Source organism: Plodia interpunctella, chromosome 3, assembly GCF_027563975.2.
Source record: "Plodia interpunctella isolate USDA-ARS_2022_Savannah chromosome 3, ilPloInte3.2, whole genome shotgun sequence".
Lineage (NCBI taxonomy): Eukaryota > Metazoa > Arthropoda > Insecta > Lepidoptera > Pyralidae > Plodia > Plodia interpunctella.
In genome coordinates this window covers 4,799,743-4,817,463 of record NC_071296.1, presented here as the reverse complement: position 1 = coordinate 4,817,463, position 17,721 = coordinate 4,799,743, and the positions used below count along the sequence as shown (strand labels likewise).

The 17,721-nt window shown below is 34.2% G+C and overlaps 1 protein-coding gene across 10 annotated transcripts in view; it reads left to right on the top strand.

The window, feature by feature from the left end:
• The window catches only part of rut (rutabaga), a 57,259-nt gene that overhangs the window by 16,848 nt on the left and 22,690 nt on the right, over window positions 1-17,721 (top strand). For all 10 annotated transcript variants that reach the window (XM_053769023.1, XM_053769022.1, XM_053769020.1 and 7 more), the window contains exons 5-8: window positions 2,925-3,074; window positions 4,041-4,159; window positions 14,571-14,682; window positions 16,392-16,519. In XM_053769023.1, coding sequence (XP_053624998.1) covers window positions 2,925-3,074; window positions 4,041-4,159; window positions 14,571-14,682; window positions 16,392-16,519 — 509 coding nt within the window. The remainder of the gene's footprint in view (window positions 1-2,924; window positions 3,075-4,040; window positions 4,160-14,570; window positions 14,683-16,391; window positions 16,520-17,721) is intronic.

The following is a 17,721-nucleotide window of genomic DNA, read 5'->3' as shown; positions in this document are numbered from 1 at the left end:
TAAACAGAGAAATTTTTGGAGACATTTTCTAGATATGTATGTTCATAAATTTGCATATTTATATACCTATCTAAAAATTAGGAAATTGGAAATATTGCAAACCTTATGTCTTGTCATAACCTCTTCTCTTGTCATATATCAAATGAAAGATGTTCTTATGAGGATCTCAAATATAGTTTTGTTATTATTGTTTTGTTATATATAAAATAACAGTTTCGATGTTATTCATGAAAAAAGACGAAAATTGCCCATTCCACACTCAGATCTCCGAAACTATTGAGCCTAACATTTTGAAAAATATACGAAACATTGTTCACTAGCTTTTGCCCGCGGCTTCGCCCTCGTGAAGTTCATAGCAAAATCTCAGTAATTTTATCGCGTACTCTGTAAGACTGGTAAACATATATGATTAAAATTTGCATTTTTTCTCATCTTTAGTTCAATTTTCTTTTATCCGCTGCGTGTCTCGTCCCGCAAACTTGTCCAATCCCGCTTCCTGCTATGTAATCTAAAGTAGATATCCCGTACCGTTTCCTACATATTGTGTCATCATGTTTTTTGCAATGTGTCCCGTCCTGTTTCCCATTACGTGTCTCCTTCCCATTTCCCGCTCCTACTCCCACTTCCGCTTTCTGCAACGCGTGCGGTCCCATTTTCCATGACGTTTTACGTCCCGGTTTTTTATTAACCACAAACGTAAATTAAACATTTTTTGTATTTACTTTTACTGTTATTTGCTACACAATCTTTCACCCCCCTTATTTTCAGAAAAATCTGAAACACGTATTCATTACTTTGCTGTAAACAACCAAAATCCAAATTTTCAAGTCACTAACTTCAACGGAGAACTTTCATATTTACAGATTTTACCCATTTCTTCCCCTTCGGAGTAGAATTTCCAAAAATCCTCTCTCACATACATGCCAAATTTTAGCTTCCCGCCCAGCAATTTCGGGTGTATGTTGTCTGTCAGTTAGTCAGTCAGTTAGTCAGTCAGTCAGTCAGTCAGCCAGTCAGTCACACAGTCACGGAAGAGTTTTATACTGATATGTTGATACATACTGCGCCCATTATATCTATATCAGACCTTAATCGATAAAAACAATTTGTTTATATTCTGTTTACACCTTTCTGCAAAATTTAAAGTAAATCGGCTCCGCGGATTGTTATTTTAATTTCATACAGAACCACCTCACTTTCCGAGATGAAATATCTATAAGATGTTAACCCGGGGATTTCGAGGAATTTTTTTTTTTTTAATTTTTGATTCTTAATTAGTTTTTCAATTTTCCTACGGGAACCTGACCATTTACCGGGATGAAATGTATCTAATTTTCCTACAGGACCCTCCTCATTTTCCGGGATGAAATGTCTATAAAATGTTAACCCGGGAATCTGAGGCATTTCTGATACATAATTCGTTTTTTAGTTATCATACGAGAACCTGACCATTTACCGGGATGAAATGTATCTAATTTTCCTACAGGACCCTCCTCATTTTCCGGGACGAAACGTCTATAAAATGTTAACCCGGGATTCTGAGGCATTTTTGATTCATAATTAGTTTTTCCATTATCCTACGGGAACCTGACATTTACCGGGATGAAATGTATCTAAGATGTTAACCCGGTATATAAGGTACATGCTATACTACATACCAAATTTCAAGCTAATCGGTCCAGTAGATTTCGAGTGATGCGCGTTCAGACAGATAGACAAACAGACAGACAAAAATTTCCAAAACTATATTTTCGTCATCTATATCAGAGAATTAGATTTAAGAAGAATTTAAAAAAATGTCCAATGTACAAAATTGACCTTTCTTCAGTTTTATTATATGTATTGATTGCTTGTAGATTATAGGAAAACCTATAAACCGAAAATAAAGTGGTAAACTTAATACAATACGTTTTTACGTAAAAAGACTTATTTTATATTTAAAGACCATACAGTTTATACCATAGTTTATATAGACAAATATCACTACAATAAAATATAATCTTTACGAATTCAGGAAGTGGAACTGTGTATTTGCTATAATAATCAGATTCAGATAGAACACTAGCGTTGCATGTGTGTTATAAAGCATTTAGTAGGTATATATTTTTTTGTTTGTCTCATATTTCTTCGTCCTTTACCTGTCCTGTTATCATGGATTACAACTGAAAGTGTCAGTTATATTCACTGGTGCACATTCGGTTATATTATTTCTGTGCGTTTGAACATTGCCTGCTGAATGATGACTTTTTGTATGAAACAAACTAAACTTTATATACATCGACTTTTATCATTAACAAATTCATCAACAGCCGTCGAACAACTTTCTGTCGTATTCCTGTGACGGCTTGTATGAATTATTTTTACAAAGATAAGGCGGATCTGTTATTCTTTACAAGTTTGTCATACATATTTTGGGTGGTCCGTACAATGCGAACTTGTTTGTATTAAATATTTAAAAACGTTATTGAGTCAACCTTGTGTGTAATTGAGAGTTAATTTTATTCCGGCTTATATTACTAGAGACTAGGTACTTGTTTCAGTTAATAGCAGTTAAAACTTGGCAGTTACCGAGATTATTTGCCTATTATGTTATTTCGGTCAACAATCTAAAAAATGGTAGGTATAAATTTTTTAGATTTTTGACCAACAAATACAATAACATTTGATTACGACTTTATCAGATAAATTGATAACATTCTTCTCAATCTCTTGTCGAATGGGTTTATTTTATTTAAAGACGTTCTTTAATGAGTTCATTAAACTGAACTTCCAGCGCTGAAGGGGCTACAACATTTTTTGATTGAAGGTTTTTTTTTTACCGTAAAAAATATTTAGCAAGGGCAAATCAGTATTTTCTGATGTGACAGGTAAAAATATATTACCAGTGGTTAAAATAACTTAACTAAAGGTTATTTATTACATAGATGGTGGGAAACGTGGTGGTGTTCATATGTGTGAACATAGTCGGAGCTCTGATGCATTCGCTGATGGAGACAGCGCAGAGGCGCGCCTTCCTCGACACCAGAAACTGTATCGCCGCGCGGCTCGACATGGAGGACGAGAACGAGAAGCTGGTACGCACTCTCTCCCTCTCTCTTTCTCTCTCTTCTCCATTAAATGTTTATATTGAAATGATATGAAAAACTAACATTTTAAGTAACGCAGTAACTGAAAATGTTTTTAACGTTAGTTTTCAACGTGATTTTTTCTAACAATCAGGGTCAGTGGCAGTTGACAAACATAATTAATTTATCAGAAGCATGCGGTTAATGACTTAAATAATGGTCAGAATGCATTTCAATTACTCCGCCATTACTCTCATACATCGTACAGAGTTATCCATTTTAACCCTGGGTTCGTGGCGGAATATTGTTTCGGTTTTAAAAATGATCTGGTGCTATTATTTTAATGAATTCTCGAATAATACATTAGAATAAATCACAGAATAAGCTAGCCCCAATGTAATTTCGAGACTTGTGTGTGTTATCGGATGCTAACTCAATGATACTATATTTTATTACAAATGCAATACATAATATATAGATAAACATCCAAGACCCGAGCCAATCAGAAAAAGATCATTTTCCATCATGTCTCCCGACCGGGGATTGAATCCGAGACCTCTCGGTTCAGACTTTACCACTGCGCTAATTTTATGGTCTTACTGAATTACTTTTGTAATTTTGGCAAATTTATGTTTTTTTCTGGTTATGTTATGTTCCACTACAGGTTTATTTTTTCTTTTCCTCGTCTCCATTTATTGCAGTCGATATCTTATACTTCTCGGTGTACCACTTCCGTCGTCTATATAATTTGTGGTCCGATATCCAGAACCAATCCTTCCAGAGCATTCTGTTCGCATACGCCAAATGTGTCCCGTACCACATTAATCTGGCAGTTTTTGCACCTATATCCGTAGTTTTTAGTTAAGCGCAGTTTGACATTCCTTACTTTAGATATTAAGCCTTAGGCCCAACATGATGTATTTGGTTATGGTAGTCCAGTGGTATATTCCATCATCAAACTATTTTTTCCGACAGGAGCGATTGCTGTTGTCAGTGCTGCCGCAACATGTCGCAATGGAGATGAAGAACGATATCATTTCGCCGGTGGAGGGGCAATTCCACAAGATCTACATACAAAAACACGAGCAAGTCAGGTCAGTTTATGTTGCATTGCTATGGAATCATCTGTTGCAACAGCGAATTGTTTTCCACAAAAATGGAAAACTGTTATATTGCCTGCGTCTAGATTATTTATCATCAGAAAAATCTGGTTGCGGTTGACCTACGTTGCGCCGATACGTCTGTGGTCGTTATTCTGTCCCACAACACAGAGCTACATTTCCCACAATAAGGTGAAGCCGAGAATCGATAAACGTTTGTTATACTTAGTAACATTCATGTCAGTACCTTGGTTTAGTGCTCATAAACCGACTCAAATTTCTCTTCTAAGCTATCTGGCGCTTAATAATTTAATGGCCGTATCTTATCTAGTCTGAATCCATATTGGGGTCTACTACTCAATACCGGATCATCTATCTATTTCTGGCCTCTAGTAATCCAATCTCTCTAATATGGAATTATCGTAAGAATGGGGTTCTAAACAAAAGAGTTTAGTATTGAGCCTGAGTATGATGATATTCGTTATAGGACTTAACTCGCGTCGTAGAAATACAGATCTATTATGAAATTATAACATTCTAGCGAGCATGCGCATAAATCATAATTGTCAGTTGACTACCGTCATAATTGTCAGTTGACTACCTTGTCGTTATTAGCGTCCATTAATTGTACGGGGTTTCAAAATAAGTCGGCGATAAAATCTACGGCTTATAATTAAAATGCTAAGTTACGCTACGCGTTTTGATTATAGATAATTTAATTTAGTTTGTTCTAGTACAACTTGTTTAGATTTTGTCTTATCTTATTTTGAAAATATTCAGTTTGGTAATAACACTACGTTTAATGAGCAATAGGCGTTAATAGGTTAATCTTACTAGAACGAATAAATAAGAAAAATATTATTTTAGGATCAAATTTCATTTAACGTATTTACCATTACGTTTATCTATTATTACTTTTATTTAGTTTTAGTTAGTCATAGTTTATTTTAATCTACGTATTACTTAGTAAGAGTCGTAAATTATGTAAATATGAAAGTAAACATGTCTGTGTTATTTATTGTACATGCAGGATATAATTTCAGAAACCTAATTATGACCTGACTGAATTAATAATACAATTACACCATTTATTACAAGATTTCAAAATGTGAATACATGGTTACTGCCCCTTGACAGTTCAATGTTGAATGCATTTTATCCCTGGATTTGTCACAAAAGATAGGCAAACTCTCGCTAATGGCTTTTATTTCTCAACCTCAAGGTTCGTATCTCTGAACAAAGGAAAACAAATAAACACCACAGCCTCAATCATTGTCAAGTCCCGGCAGGTAGAGCGCTGGCTAGCGAATTTTAATGAGACTAACGCTAGGGATTAGGAATAGTTTCTGCTCTTTAGACAGAATTAGGTTACTGTGCTTTGTTTTCTGCCCTTGTGGTCTGTAATTTTCCTTTCTCAATATATCCTTCAGTTTCTACCTATAAATGTCCTTACCTAAAAAGAGTTGAAGAGGTCCCCTCTTCAAAAAGACCCTTAACCAAAATATCTCTTACTCAAAAGTTTACACATTCAAACAGAGAAGTACACTTGAGTGTTATTAGTTTCCATTCATATACATATTTTGGAACAGTTGCCAACGGCACGGCCGCCAAGACAGTCGTCATCACATCACACGTTGATTGATTGTTCATAGCCATAAATAAGTATCACAATACTGTTTATTTTCATAAAATATCTTCATAAAAATCTTCGTCTGATTTGTTTTTCAATCGAGGTAAAAACTTTGACATTATTTATAGTCGTTTGTAGATATAGTCACAGATGTTCTGCTAAATATTTTAGTTTGTTGAAATTAAAACTAGTAATATAAATTCTAAAGTTTAGATATAAGTATGAAATAGGTATTTCGTACACATCACGCAAAATCTACTGGGCGAAATGCTAACCGTAAAATTTCACGGACGTTTTATTTTAATAGCAAACAAACAAAATCTTTTAAGCTTTATTAAGCTAAGAACTTTATGAAGAGTTATTCGCTTATCCACAGTATTTGGAGGTGGATTTATTGGACGCTCATCAAATGTCGATAGTCGATTATAAATTTTTTTTTTTGTATAAAACGATAATTTCTGTTCTAATAACATCACAAAAATTTCCATATTACTATTTTAGGGTTAGTAAGTGAAATTATTAATAGTAATCCTTCTTAGCCCACTATAAATTATTAACGGCACTACTAAAAGCCAAATAGTATGTTAATATTTCTGAACTGAAGCACAATTTAGCCACTTATATGTCGTTAACGTCCATTTAGGGCGCAAATTCATAATTAATTCCTATTTTACTATGAACATTAAGGACTAAGACTTAACGCTTATATTACTATATATGCATACAGAGAGTATTACCAACTTGCCACTACCCCAGCCATTGACAAAGTGCTAACAAATATCAGCGACGAGCGTTACTCATTGAAATTACTTTTCGTTATCGTCTTTAATTACTATTTACTATTTGTTATCTCAGGTCAGTGACAAATTGTTGCTATTCAATACCTGATTAATTTTATTATGAGATTGGAAAAACAAACTAAAACAAAGAACTTGAAAGAATCATGTTCGATGAAAAATCGAGCTTTATTACTACGTTTTAATAAATATTTTTTTATAGATAAATGGGTTTGTAATAGCTTTCAATCACGGAAACGCACATGATGGCATCTACTGTTGCCACAATCAGTTATATCACAGAATATGTGCGTTAAGTTAGAATAATAAAACGATGGATAAATGCAATGATGCAAAAGGATCGTTGTGTTTATCGTTGGCGAACAATCAAATGTGAAGTCAACTAATGATTCGATTTATGACGAATGTGAGAAACATTTCAATTCCGAGTTGTCTCCAGCCAGCGCCATGTGTCCGGCCGTTGTTGGTCATTTATCAAAGATCTTCTACGCTAGCAGTACATCACGGTTGGCACGATATTAAGTACATCTACTTAGCCAAATGTTTTGAATATTCATCATTATTATTGACAGCTATTTTCATATACATGGATAGTAAAAACAATTATAAGTAGTTATTTTGATGGTGTATGGAAAAAATGTATTCTTTATGGTAGCCGTACAGAGTCGATAAAGGTACGTATTTTTATACTTTCTCCTAGTATTATGATTTTGACATAACTTTTTTGAACTTGATAAAAAATAATTATCAAAACATTCAAATAATAGCTAGATATTATTTGAATCGTAACTCGCAGACAACTAGATTCGTCCAGTCGAACCATTTCCTAATGGCGACACACAAATTAGGTCAGACGGACTCCCGCGTCCATAAAGTTATAAAATATTCAATCAGGGGAATCGTCGAACGTTCTGCATACATGTTACTACGTGTCAACACGAAAAGACACTCGAAATTATTTGAAAAAAGCGGCCCATCCTGACTTTGCTAGGGCAAAATCATATCTATTGGTGATAAAGAGGTTAAGAAAAATGGAAGAAATTCCACCGACGAGAGCTAAGCTTTTATTAACGACGATGATGAGTGCACGCCTTCTAATCTGTATTATCTTCACGGTGATGACCCACGATGTTATTAGTATTGTCTGTAAACAAAATTCCATGTTGTCGACATTTGACGATTGTCGAACTAATCGCTTTATTACTTTCTGACTCACTGCCGCTAATTTTATACCAGCGAAATGCCCCCAAATTAGCTCTTTGTTGCTCACTTTAAGTTATCGTTATCGTACTTGATAGTAGTGTCGCTTGCCTATTATAATTACTGGGGTTTCGCCTGAATTCAAAATAATAAGTAAAACATTTAACAAGGCATAGTAGTACATTGATTTTTCGCTATGTTCCTCGATACTATACCAATGCGCTATCGCAATTGCTAAACTGAACGACGACGGCTATTTAGTGTCAATTTTTTATTTAAATTAATTTAGTATTTATTATTTTAGTTTTACTTTTTAATTTTAACTTATTTAAGTAATATAAGTATAGTCAACATGAAGGTGGATTTAGCTTTGTTCAGTTTTTTTATTATTATCCTTCGTTATTTAAATTGAAAAAAAAAAAAGAAATTATTGCTAAAATGTACATCACTCATAATATAAAACAAATTAACAAAGTCGCTTCCCGCTGTCTGTCCCTATTTATGCTTAGATCTTTAAAACTATGCAACGGATTTTGATGCGGATTTTTTAAATAGTCATTCCAGAGAAAGATTTATAACTATTGAACATGATATAGTAACCGCGCGAAGTCGGGGCGGGTCGCTAGTTGTACATAATCCTTGTAACATCAACTACAAGATGACATGCAAAAATAAACAAACTTTAGAAATGATTTTCATTTCGAATGCCACCTATTGTTTCCAATGTTACTAGTACAGTCATCCACAGCCTAAACACGTCGAGACAATAGCAATGACCCAGTCGACCATAAAATATGAATTCAACTACCTATTTTAAAACGGTTAAGATATTTATTTTCGATTCAAAAAGTAATAAATAGGAAAGCCCACTTTCCAGTTCAATGAAATGTGATGCGCATTATTAACGCACGAATGTATTTACACAAGGTTCCCTTTTTTATTTTGTGAGATATAAAAAAACACGGTTAAATTTTTCATAATAAAGAGTTAGACTTTTCTAGAGCAATACTTTCCTCAATTCAGCTACTATTATTGCTAAGAAGCTTTAATATTTGGAAGATCAATTTCACCTAATTTGGTCCAGTAAATTCAAAGCAAATGGGCTGTGACAGATGGACTTATAAACAGACGCACCAGTGATTCCATAAGGGTTCCATTTTTTTATATTTTTTGTACGGAATCCTAAAAACAAGTACGTAATTTCCAAAAAGAAAGTATTATAATGTTGCATTACAATCAAAACTTATATAAATATGTTATTAATTACGATGTTCTTTACTTATTTTTCTATTTGTCAGATGAGTTTCTAACGAGCGGCCCGTAGCCGCGGCGGCGGCCGGAAAGGGATGAAGTGGCCGCTAACCTTTTAAAATGGCTGTAAAATTGCTTGTAAATCTATAGAGAGTTGTTATCTTTAGATTAGTAGAGTAAGAAGAATTAAAAGGTATTTGGACCATTTTAATAGTAAAATAATTTTGACTTTTTGTGTTATGTATGCAGCAAGTCCCACGATACCTCTGATTCGAAGAATTAAAAATATCGAAACAACCAAAAGCTGGCAAAACCAAAATGCCGAATTGCTTAGCAAAGTTAAGCTTTATCCTGAAATGGCAACTGCTATTACACATAATTTTCCCGCTCTATGCATAGATATAACTTGTTCTTTATACATCTGCTCATCGATGTACAACATAGACTGCGCGATAGTTCATCACTGCACGTCTCACATTGCGTGAATCATTGCATGCATTTAGCGAGCGGCAAACGATGCCTTGCATTTGTTCAGTATGTATTTCCGCGAACGCGATGCGTCTGCAGGATGTAGTTTTTGCCCGGGGCGCCTTGTAATATGTTATCGCCGTTGTTGTTGACTGAAGTACTATTATTCTAACATAAAAGTGAATAAGTTTTTATAAAAATGTTTTTTTTTATACAAGCTTTTGTTGTAGTCAGAGATTTTATTGCATTTAATGCGTGAAAAAATATGGTCCGTGCAGAAAACCATTGATGAGTTCCCTCGCCGGGAGCCGTCATCCGTCGTCAGCCAGGATGTCATTAAGTATCATATCATAATAATGCATTGTCATTCAACCTAAAAAAAATAATTTCAGCTCAATCGTTTGAATATATGTGCATGGTATCAAAAAGCCGAAATACAAATAAACATCTTATTTACTACTACATATTTCAAATCCTCATAGTCGAAATGTATTTTACAGCGAGTGTATATCAATCCACAAAACAATTTTCCCTCGGTTGAATTTCTTGAACTATAAAATTTTATTTTGTGCTTAGAGTTTATAGGCTTATTTTAATTTATACGAAGTATATTTTTCATATTATAAAGGCAGTTACAACGAAAAAAAAATCTATTCATTGCCTGCAGACTTATAAAAATTGTTTTACTTGCAAACTTGAGAGTAATTTCCTCAAGTTTCTCATAACAATGTATTGTTATTGTTAGTAGAACAATTTCTTGCAAGTTTTTGTTGTCCTCGTGGTCGGTCCTTTGAAACTCGATATTAAGGAAGTCGTTTTCTGGCTTCTTCTTGTACATAGCAAATATGTGGTGATATATTATTATGTCACTAGATAAAATATATGGTTATGAATTTATAACCATCATAAATCTTCGTTTACAGGTTAAAGGCGATATCACATGAATATAGATAGGTTATGCAAGGTTTCTGTCAATCTAGGGTTATTGCCTACACTACGCCTACGTTCTATAAAAAAAACTTACGAAAATCAGGTGTGCCGTGTGCATTTTACAATCAAATTCAGAATTTTGAACATAAAGGCCATAGCATGAGCCCAAGCCAGCCATTGGTTGAAGAGAAAGAGTGGGCATAGAACGAGCATTCATTCGCTTGGTGTACAAAAAATGTCTATGGACAATTTTGGTGATGTTTGCTTCACGGAAAAAAGCGAACGCGAGCCAACCAAAGGGTTGGCATATCAAAAGTGATATGAATCGAAAAGTAGTTATATTTGGAAATGGAAAATGAACCGTAGTTTTCATAAGGTAGTTCTGGTCCACCCACACTTATTACGTCGGTGAGTCTACTTGTCTTTTCCTGGCAAGCGTCCAAGTAACCGAGTAATGTTATGTATCTGATCTACCTTTACGAATGGACTCATTGCTTTTCGAGACACTTTATTATTTTAGATTAGTTAATGATTGAACAGTTTGTAGAGAAATTTCGCGATATCCCAATTAACTTTGCGAAAGTAATTGATTCTTAAAATCAATTTGTGAATAGCTTTATTTGTGAAATTATAATTGCGACCTTGCGCCATTTTTTCTGATGACTAGATATAATAAAGCTCAGCTCAGGTTAAATTTCTTTGGATCGTGTGAAAATGTTTTTCCATCGTCACATCTATGTATAAACAAATGCACAGCCCGATGTAGGGGGCATGGCATGGGTAATGAGAATACTATTTATAATGCGTCGGGCGGGTCGAGCCAAACTAGTATCAGTTTACTAAAGAAGCCCTCACGAGCCCATGGCGAGTCACGTTGTTCAAATCGATATGTATGACGCGTCTTTGTCATATTATGTCGAGTGCCGCGATCCATCATACCGTATTACAACGCATGAGACACTTGCATGTCGAGCTTCAAATTTGATCCATGTAATATAATTAATTATTTTTATATTTCATCAAAATCCCAATAGCAAAACTCATTTTTATATAAAAGTTGTAGCTGACTAATACAAAAAAGTATTGACTTGTCATAACTATTTTATTGTCATATAGTCGACTATTTGGAGAATTAACTTGGATGTCCTCTCTCACAATAATATAAGAAAAATATGGGATTATCGACCGATTATCGATCGATATATTAAGGACCAACTTTAAACATTTAATTGAACCATTAAATTATAATACTAGCGTACAATATGTCGATGTATGAAACAATGCTTCAAATAATCGATAATACAATAAATTAAATACACTTTTATCCTCGTTGAAGAAGGTTAAAAAATGTGTAAATCTTCATTGTAATTTTACGCAAAGTAATCTTAAAGTTTTATAGCGATAAATGGATTGTTTATTTGCTATTAAAATATTTTATAGCATTCGCAAGTCCATCATTCTGATAAATACCCCGTAATTAAAAATACAATCAAAATACTTGGCAACGATCGCCTGCCTGTGAAAAACGTTCATATAAAATAAAATAACGTTGAAATACGTACCGAGATAAATTTCGAAAGAATTTAATATGTACGTTGATTAAATGCTATTTTCGTTTCTGTTAACATTTCTTTTTATTTGGATCTATCGCAGGTGCAGGCTAAGGATGTACAATCGCGCAATTTAATCACTTTTGTTTTTAGATATAAAAGTTATATTGTTTCTGGATCGAAGAAATATCTTACAAAATTTTACATATAAGCGGCCCGCCCCGGTTTCGCTTGGATAAAACCATAAAAACTGCACTATTTTATTCCTGAAGGTTTCGTCTATCTCCTTACCGAATTTCATCAAAAATGGCCCAGTAGTTTTTGAGTTTATTCATTACAAACTAAGAAACAAAAATACATATCTTTTTTCTTTATAATATTAGTATGGATATAATGAACAGTGATAGTATAAACATGTCAGTTTTAAGTTTCACATTACTCCTAGTGAAATATAGGTACTAGGTACTGTATACTTGGTACGTATAGATAAGAAATTGTTTTGTATGTAATAAACTTCACGAAATAACAGGTAGCTATAAAATCCCCAAACACAGATCTAGTGAGGAATTCGATTGTATAAAACTAGCGACCTACCTCTGTCGTAAAACCGCCTGGAATTTTTAAAACACCTGCAGATATTTTTATATGATTAGTATATGCGGGAATGGATTGAAGAAGATCTACTCGTATTTAAAGCTTTTCATTCCATTCCTGGTCTCTTTTTTGTATTATAAAAGACCCAACACTTCAACTCTACAACCTGCTTCAAAGCAATATCTAAATTGTTCAATTGTTGCACGGAATATTTTCGCTTCCACAATATTTTAGCTTTCCAGACACGTATTTATTATTACTAAGACTGTCCATAAAAGGCGTAACGTCATGGTGGCAGGAAGTCTATTACCGCCTTTTGATCCTTTTAGGCTAAACGGATATTCAGCTGATAGGATTGTCTGGCTCCCGGCTACCTACTGTCTGGCTTGCCAGGACTATCTACATACTTTATATCCTGTTTGTAGTAGTATAGCTGTAACTGTAACGGGGAAACAAACTAGTAGATAAAATTACAATTACGCATAAAATCGAGAATTGTATTATCATTTATTTTATAACTAGCCAGAATAACTTAAATTCTAACATACTGTATTTTATTTGTTTAACGGTATACTGATTAGTGTTTTACGTTTGAATTTGTCACTCTATAGTATAGAACAAAGTCGCTTCCCGCTGATGTTTAGATCTTTAAAAATAGACAACGGATTTTGATGCGGGTATTTTAAATAGTGGATAGGCCGCTAGTTTACATAGAATTTGAAAAGCTTTATTTATATCTGACAGACACATATTGTGTCTCCTAACGCACGCCTTGCGTGACAATGATGACATATGTCATGCCCCACAAAGATTAAACGTTCATAAAAATAAACTTTACGCCAGTCATTTATTCCATAAACAAGATTCAACAAGCGATTGTTGACCCTTTGCTACTACTAGGTACTTTGTATACCAATGCAAATAACTTAAAAATTGTGTCTGTTGTAATTTTTTCTGATTTTTTTTACCAGCTTTTATTTAGTTTTATCTGCCACATTGTTTGTCTGTAGGAAATCAAACCTTGCAAGTTGAAAGTCCGCTTGCCCTAGGGGTTAAAATTATCCACGTCGCCGCTCCTATTATCACTGCCCATGTGCCCATACTTTTGCCAAAAACATGACGCGCGAGTGGGTGCAACGCTGGTTGCACTGGCCCTAAAACGCAGCGAATTTTAGTGCGGTTTTCGCCATTTATGGTTGTGTGGCTACTTTTATATGAAGAAATATTTTTACTGGGTGGATTTTCAACCATATTACCAATATTGAGAGAAATATTTTATTAGTTTATAAGATGATCTTCGAGTTTTGTGAAATATTACGTGAGGCCATTTTCAGAACAACTACGGTCAGCCCGACCACAATAATTATGCTGATTAATATAACCGAACACACCGACAGAGGAAAGTCAAAAGGGTATCTCGAGAAAGTAGTGGAACAATGATCAGCATCAACAATGGAGCCCCGACAGACCCCGAGTCAAAGTTCACGCGTTGTCAAACAAAGACTCGCCTTTTTTATTTTATCTTCACTTGCCCTCGTTTGTGTTACCGAGGAATTAACTGAACAATTACTTTCTTTATGGTAATTTATTTGATATTTCTTTTCTGTGCAAATATCTTTTTACTTTCTATAGCTGTAGGAATAATATGAATACAACGTGTAGAAATTAACAATTTTCATAAAAGATCTCTGTTTTTTCTTCGTCCTTATGACTTTTCTACTTGCGCTTGGTATCTGAAGGTCCTGGGTTCGATTCCTAGCATGGCCAAATACTTATACTTATGATCAACAGATAAATATTCGTCTACGGTTCTGGGCTGTGCTATACATATATACATAATTTGTGTATATATGTGTAGCACAGTATATTACAACATAGCACAAATGTAATGTTGATGTATTGTTATTTTTATGTGGGTTCGGTTTTATGTTGGTCGTTAATACTGTTGTTCTACAGAAGTAACTAAATTATTATATTTGTTACAGCATCCTGTTCGCGGACATCGTGGGCTTCACGGTGCTCGCATCGCAGTGCAGTGCGCAGGAGTTGGTGCGGCTGCTCAACGAGCTGTTCGGTCGGTTCGACCAGCTAGCCAACGTAAGTACTACTCAGTAGTACTAGTAACTTTTTAGGGTTATATTACGTAAACCTAAACCATGCGGTAAATATGGTGGTAACAATACCAGGTGGGAAACCACCAAGCTCGGGTTTTTTATAGTCCAGTGTGGTGAGAAAAAAATCCCAGCCACAGACTTATTTAACCTCTATTCCCGGCACTTACTACTAACCTACATATTATCTTAATAAAAATAAAAATCTTTTTGCCCATCCTGTCAGCTAAAATTTTGTATCACTAAAGACAAGGCCCTTAGGCCTTAACTGTTTTTATATCCAATACAGACGTGGCTGACGCTTTCTTTATTCTTCAGTGGACTATAATCACTTTTATATAAAAAAAGATAACAAAAGTCTTGGCTGTATGGGCTAGAACCCTTTGCCTCCTCAATGAAACGAGGAAAAAAAAATGTTTTTCATGTGGGTAATGACATCATGGTCAATGATCTTAATAATAACATGTTAATGTAAATAATGACCTGATAATCCATTTCAAAGACAACTGCTAGTGCTGGTGCACGTTGGTTTCACTGCTATTGTTTATCTCTGTATTTTATATGGAAACAATTCGCAGCTATTTTAAAGTAGGTACTATATATTTACTAAAGTTCAAAAAGTTCTTACAAACTTGGTGTGGCAAGTGCCAGGTTCTTGAATGATTTGCTGTTAGACAGTTGCCCGAGCTAATCTTTTAAATGTCAGATGCTTTGAAAACCAAAGTTGCCACCACGATGAGTTGTAAGCGTACTCTATCAATATCAGACATGATAGGGACCAACACTGTTCAAATAAGTTTCTTTCCGCATTTCTTCTCAGCAGTGGTCGTTCCGAAATGCCAGTAGTTTGTAGCTTGTGAGAAATAACTATTTCATATAAAAATTTACGTGATGTTCTCTATTTTAGTCTTATACAATCTAAATTTTTTACATGAACATTTAATGGAAATGACGCCGCAAGATCTTATGTTTATTATATTCTATGTCTTGTAACGATCTTAACATGTTTCCGAAATAGCGAAGCGAGTTAAAAATAATAATAAATTAGACAGCTAGCTGGCATATTGGCTTCAGTCCTTTGTTGATCTATAAAACTAAAATTACATTTCATATTTGTCCAACGTATATTTGTACTGTTGTTTACGCGATGGGAATTGCGTTGGCGATGATACCATTTTAATGCACGCAAAACGAGATGACGTGCTGTAATTTGAATTTCTATTTGATTGACCACCCCACGTGTGCTCGCCACATTAATATGTATGCACATAATTTTATCATCAATTCAGTTCAAATAATGTGGGTCACGTTCTGTTTAATTATTCAATACACACACGTCTTTCACATTATTGCAATGTCTATGTCTAACTTGAAACCGTGCTTGTCCCGACGGATTGCTAGCTAACTTCTAACCTTGTTATGATACAGAATTGTTACTAAAGCCCAACAATATTATCCTTCTGTAACCATATTATTTAACAGTTATTTATTGTTGTTATTGTAGTATCAAAATTGTATTGATTAAGAACGGACACTAAACGAGTCTGAAATATTATATAAACTTTTTATGTATACTCGTGTTGGTTTATAGCTATAAAAGAATTTTCGTAAGGCATCGTCTCATTCAGCGATTTTCAGATTATTTTTCATGATTGATGATATATACTTATCTCACGCTTCATGTATTTCGAACAGGATAACCACTGCCTCCGCATCAAGATACTTGGCGACTGTTACTACTGCGTGTCCGGGTTGCCCGAACCGCGGTCCGACCACGCGCGCTGCACCGTCGAGATGGGGCTCGACATGATCGACGCGATAGCGTGAGTTGTACTCAATTGTCCAATCGTTTAGTAGACACGAAGAACAAGTTACTCATCTAATCGATATTATGAAGAATTGATATGTTCTTCATAGATTTAGAATAAATAGGCACATATAGTAAAAGTCTATGGTACTCGCTCATGTTTTACCTAACACAAAAATAGTTTTATTACTTTACAAAATGATGAAATGGATGTTCTTCAAAGGATTTCAATTCAGTAGAGTTGACATCCTTTAACAAAAACGTAAATAAGACGACCTAGACATTCACGAAACACTAATGAGATTTATTCAAGCCGATAAGACGTGTCAAACTAGAATTGTAAAGAATTTCATTGCGAAATGTATTTCGCAGAGCTCGGTTATGTTGTGAAGGATTTCCATTGAATATAACATTTTCATATAAAAAATATAACATTCTTTTAGTACTTAGTTTGAATATTTCCTCTCAAGTCCTCATTAGTACTATTTAGTAGAATTAAATTTTATTCTTGCTGTTAATTAAAATAAAACAATTGGGACACTGACTTTAAAAAGGTACATTTTTTCTTAAAATAATTTTGAATCGATAGTCTAAATCGTAAAATAAATATTGTTATAAATGTTTTTGAATATAAAATACCAGTACTTTATGTAGCTGTTATCTATAATATGCGTATTATCGACGTTACTAAGCTGCCGTATCAAGTGAAATATACGTCAAACTTCAAATACAAAAAAAATACATTTTGTTTAGATGGTTTAATACATGTATTGATTTGACATTATAAAATAAAGATGGGTAAGAATGAGTGAGAATAACAGCAGACACATTCATTTATTTAGTTTACTTCTTAACTTACATGTGTTTCAAATACATTATACATTGTAGTCTTCACTTTACGCAAACATAAGTAATAGTAAATATTTTCAGAACACTTTTTTTACAGTGGATATATCCTTTAGGAAGCTTTATGAAATAAATTACAATCTACATACTCTGTTACTATAAAGTTATCTAGGGTTGTGGGGCCTAGCAAACAAGGCAATTTGCTCATCTTCTTAATAAGGGTATTGTTCGCATCACAGCCCCCAGACCCGTGTCGGAATACCGACAGTTATAGAAGCCAGCCAGCATACAGCCAGCTAATACCTTGATCCTAGCCCACCTGCCAACTCTACTAGTATTTTGGGTCTATATACCTTGAAATTTATGTCTATG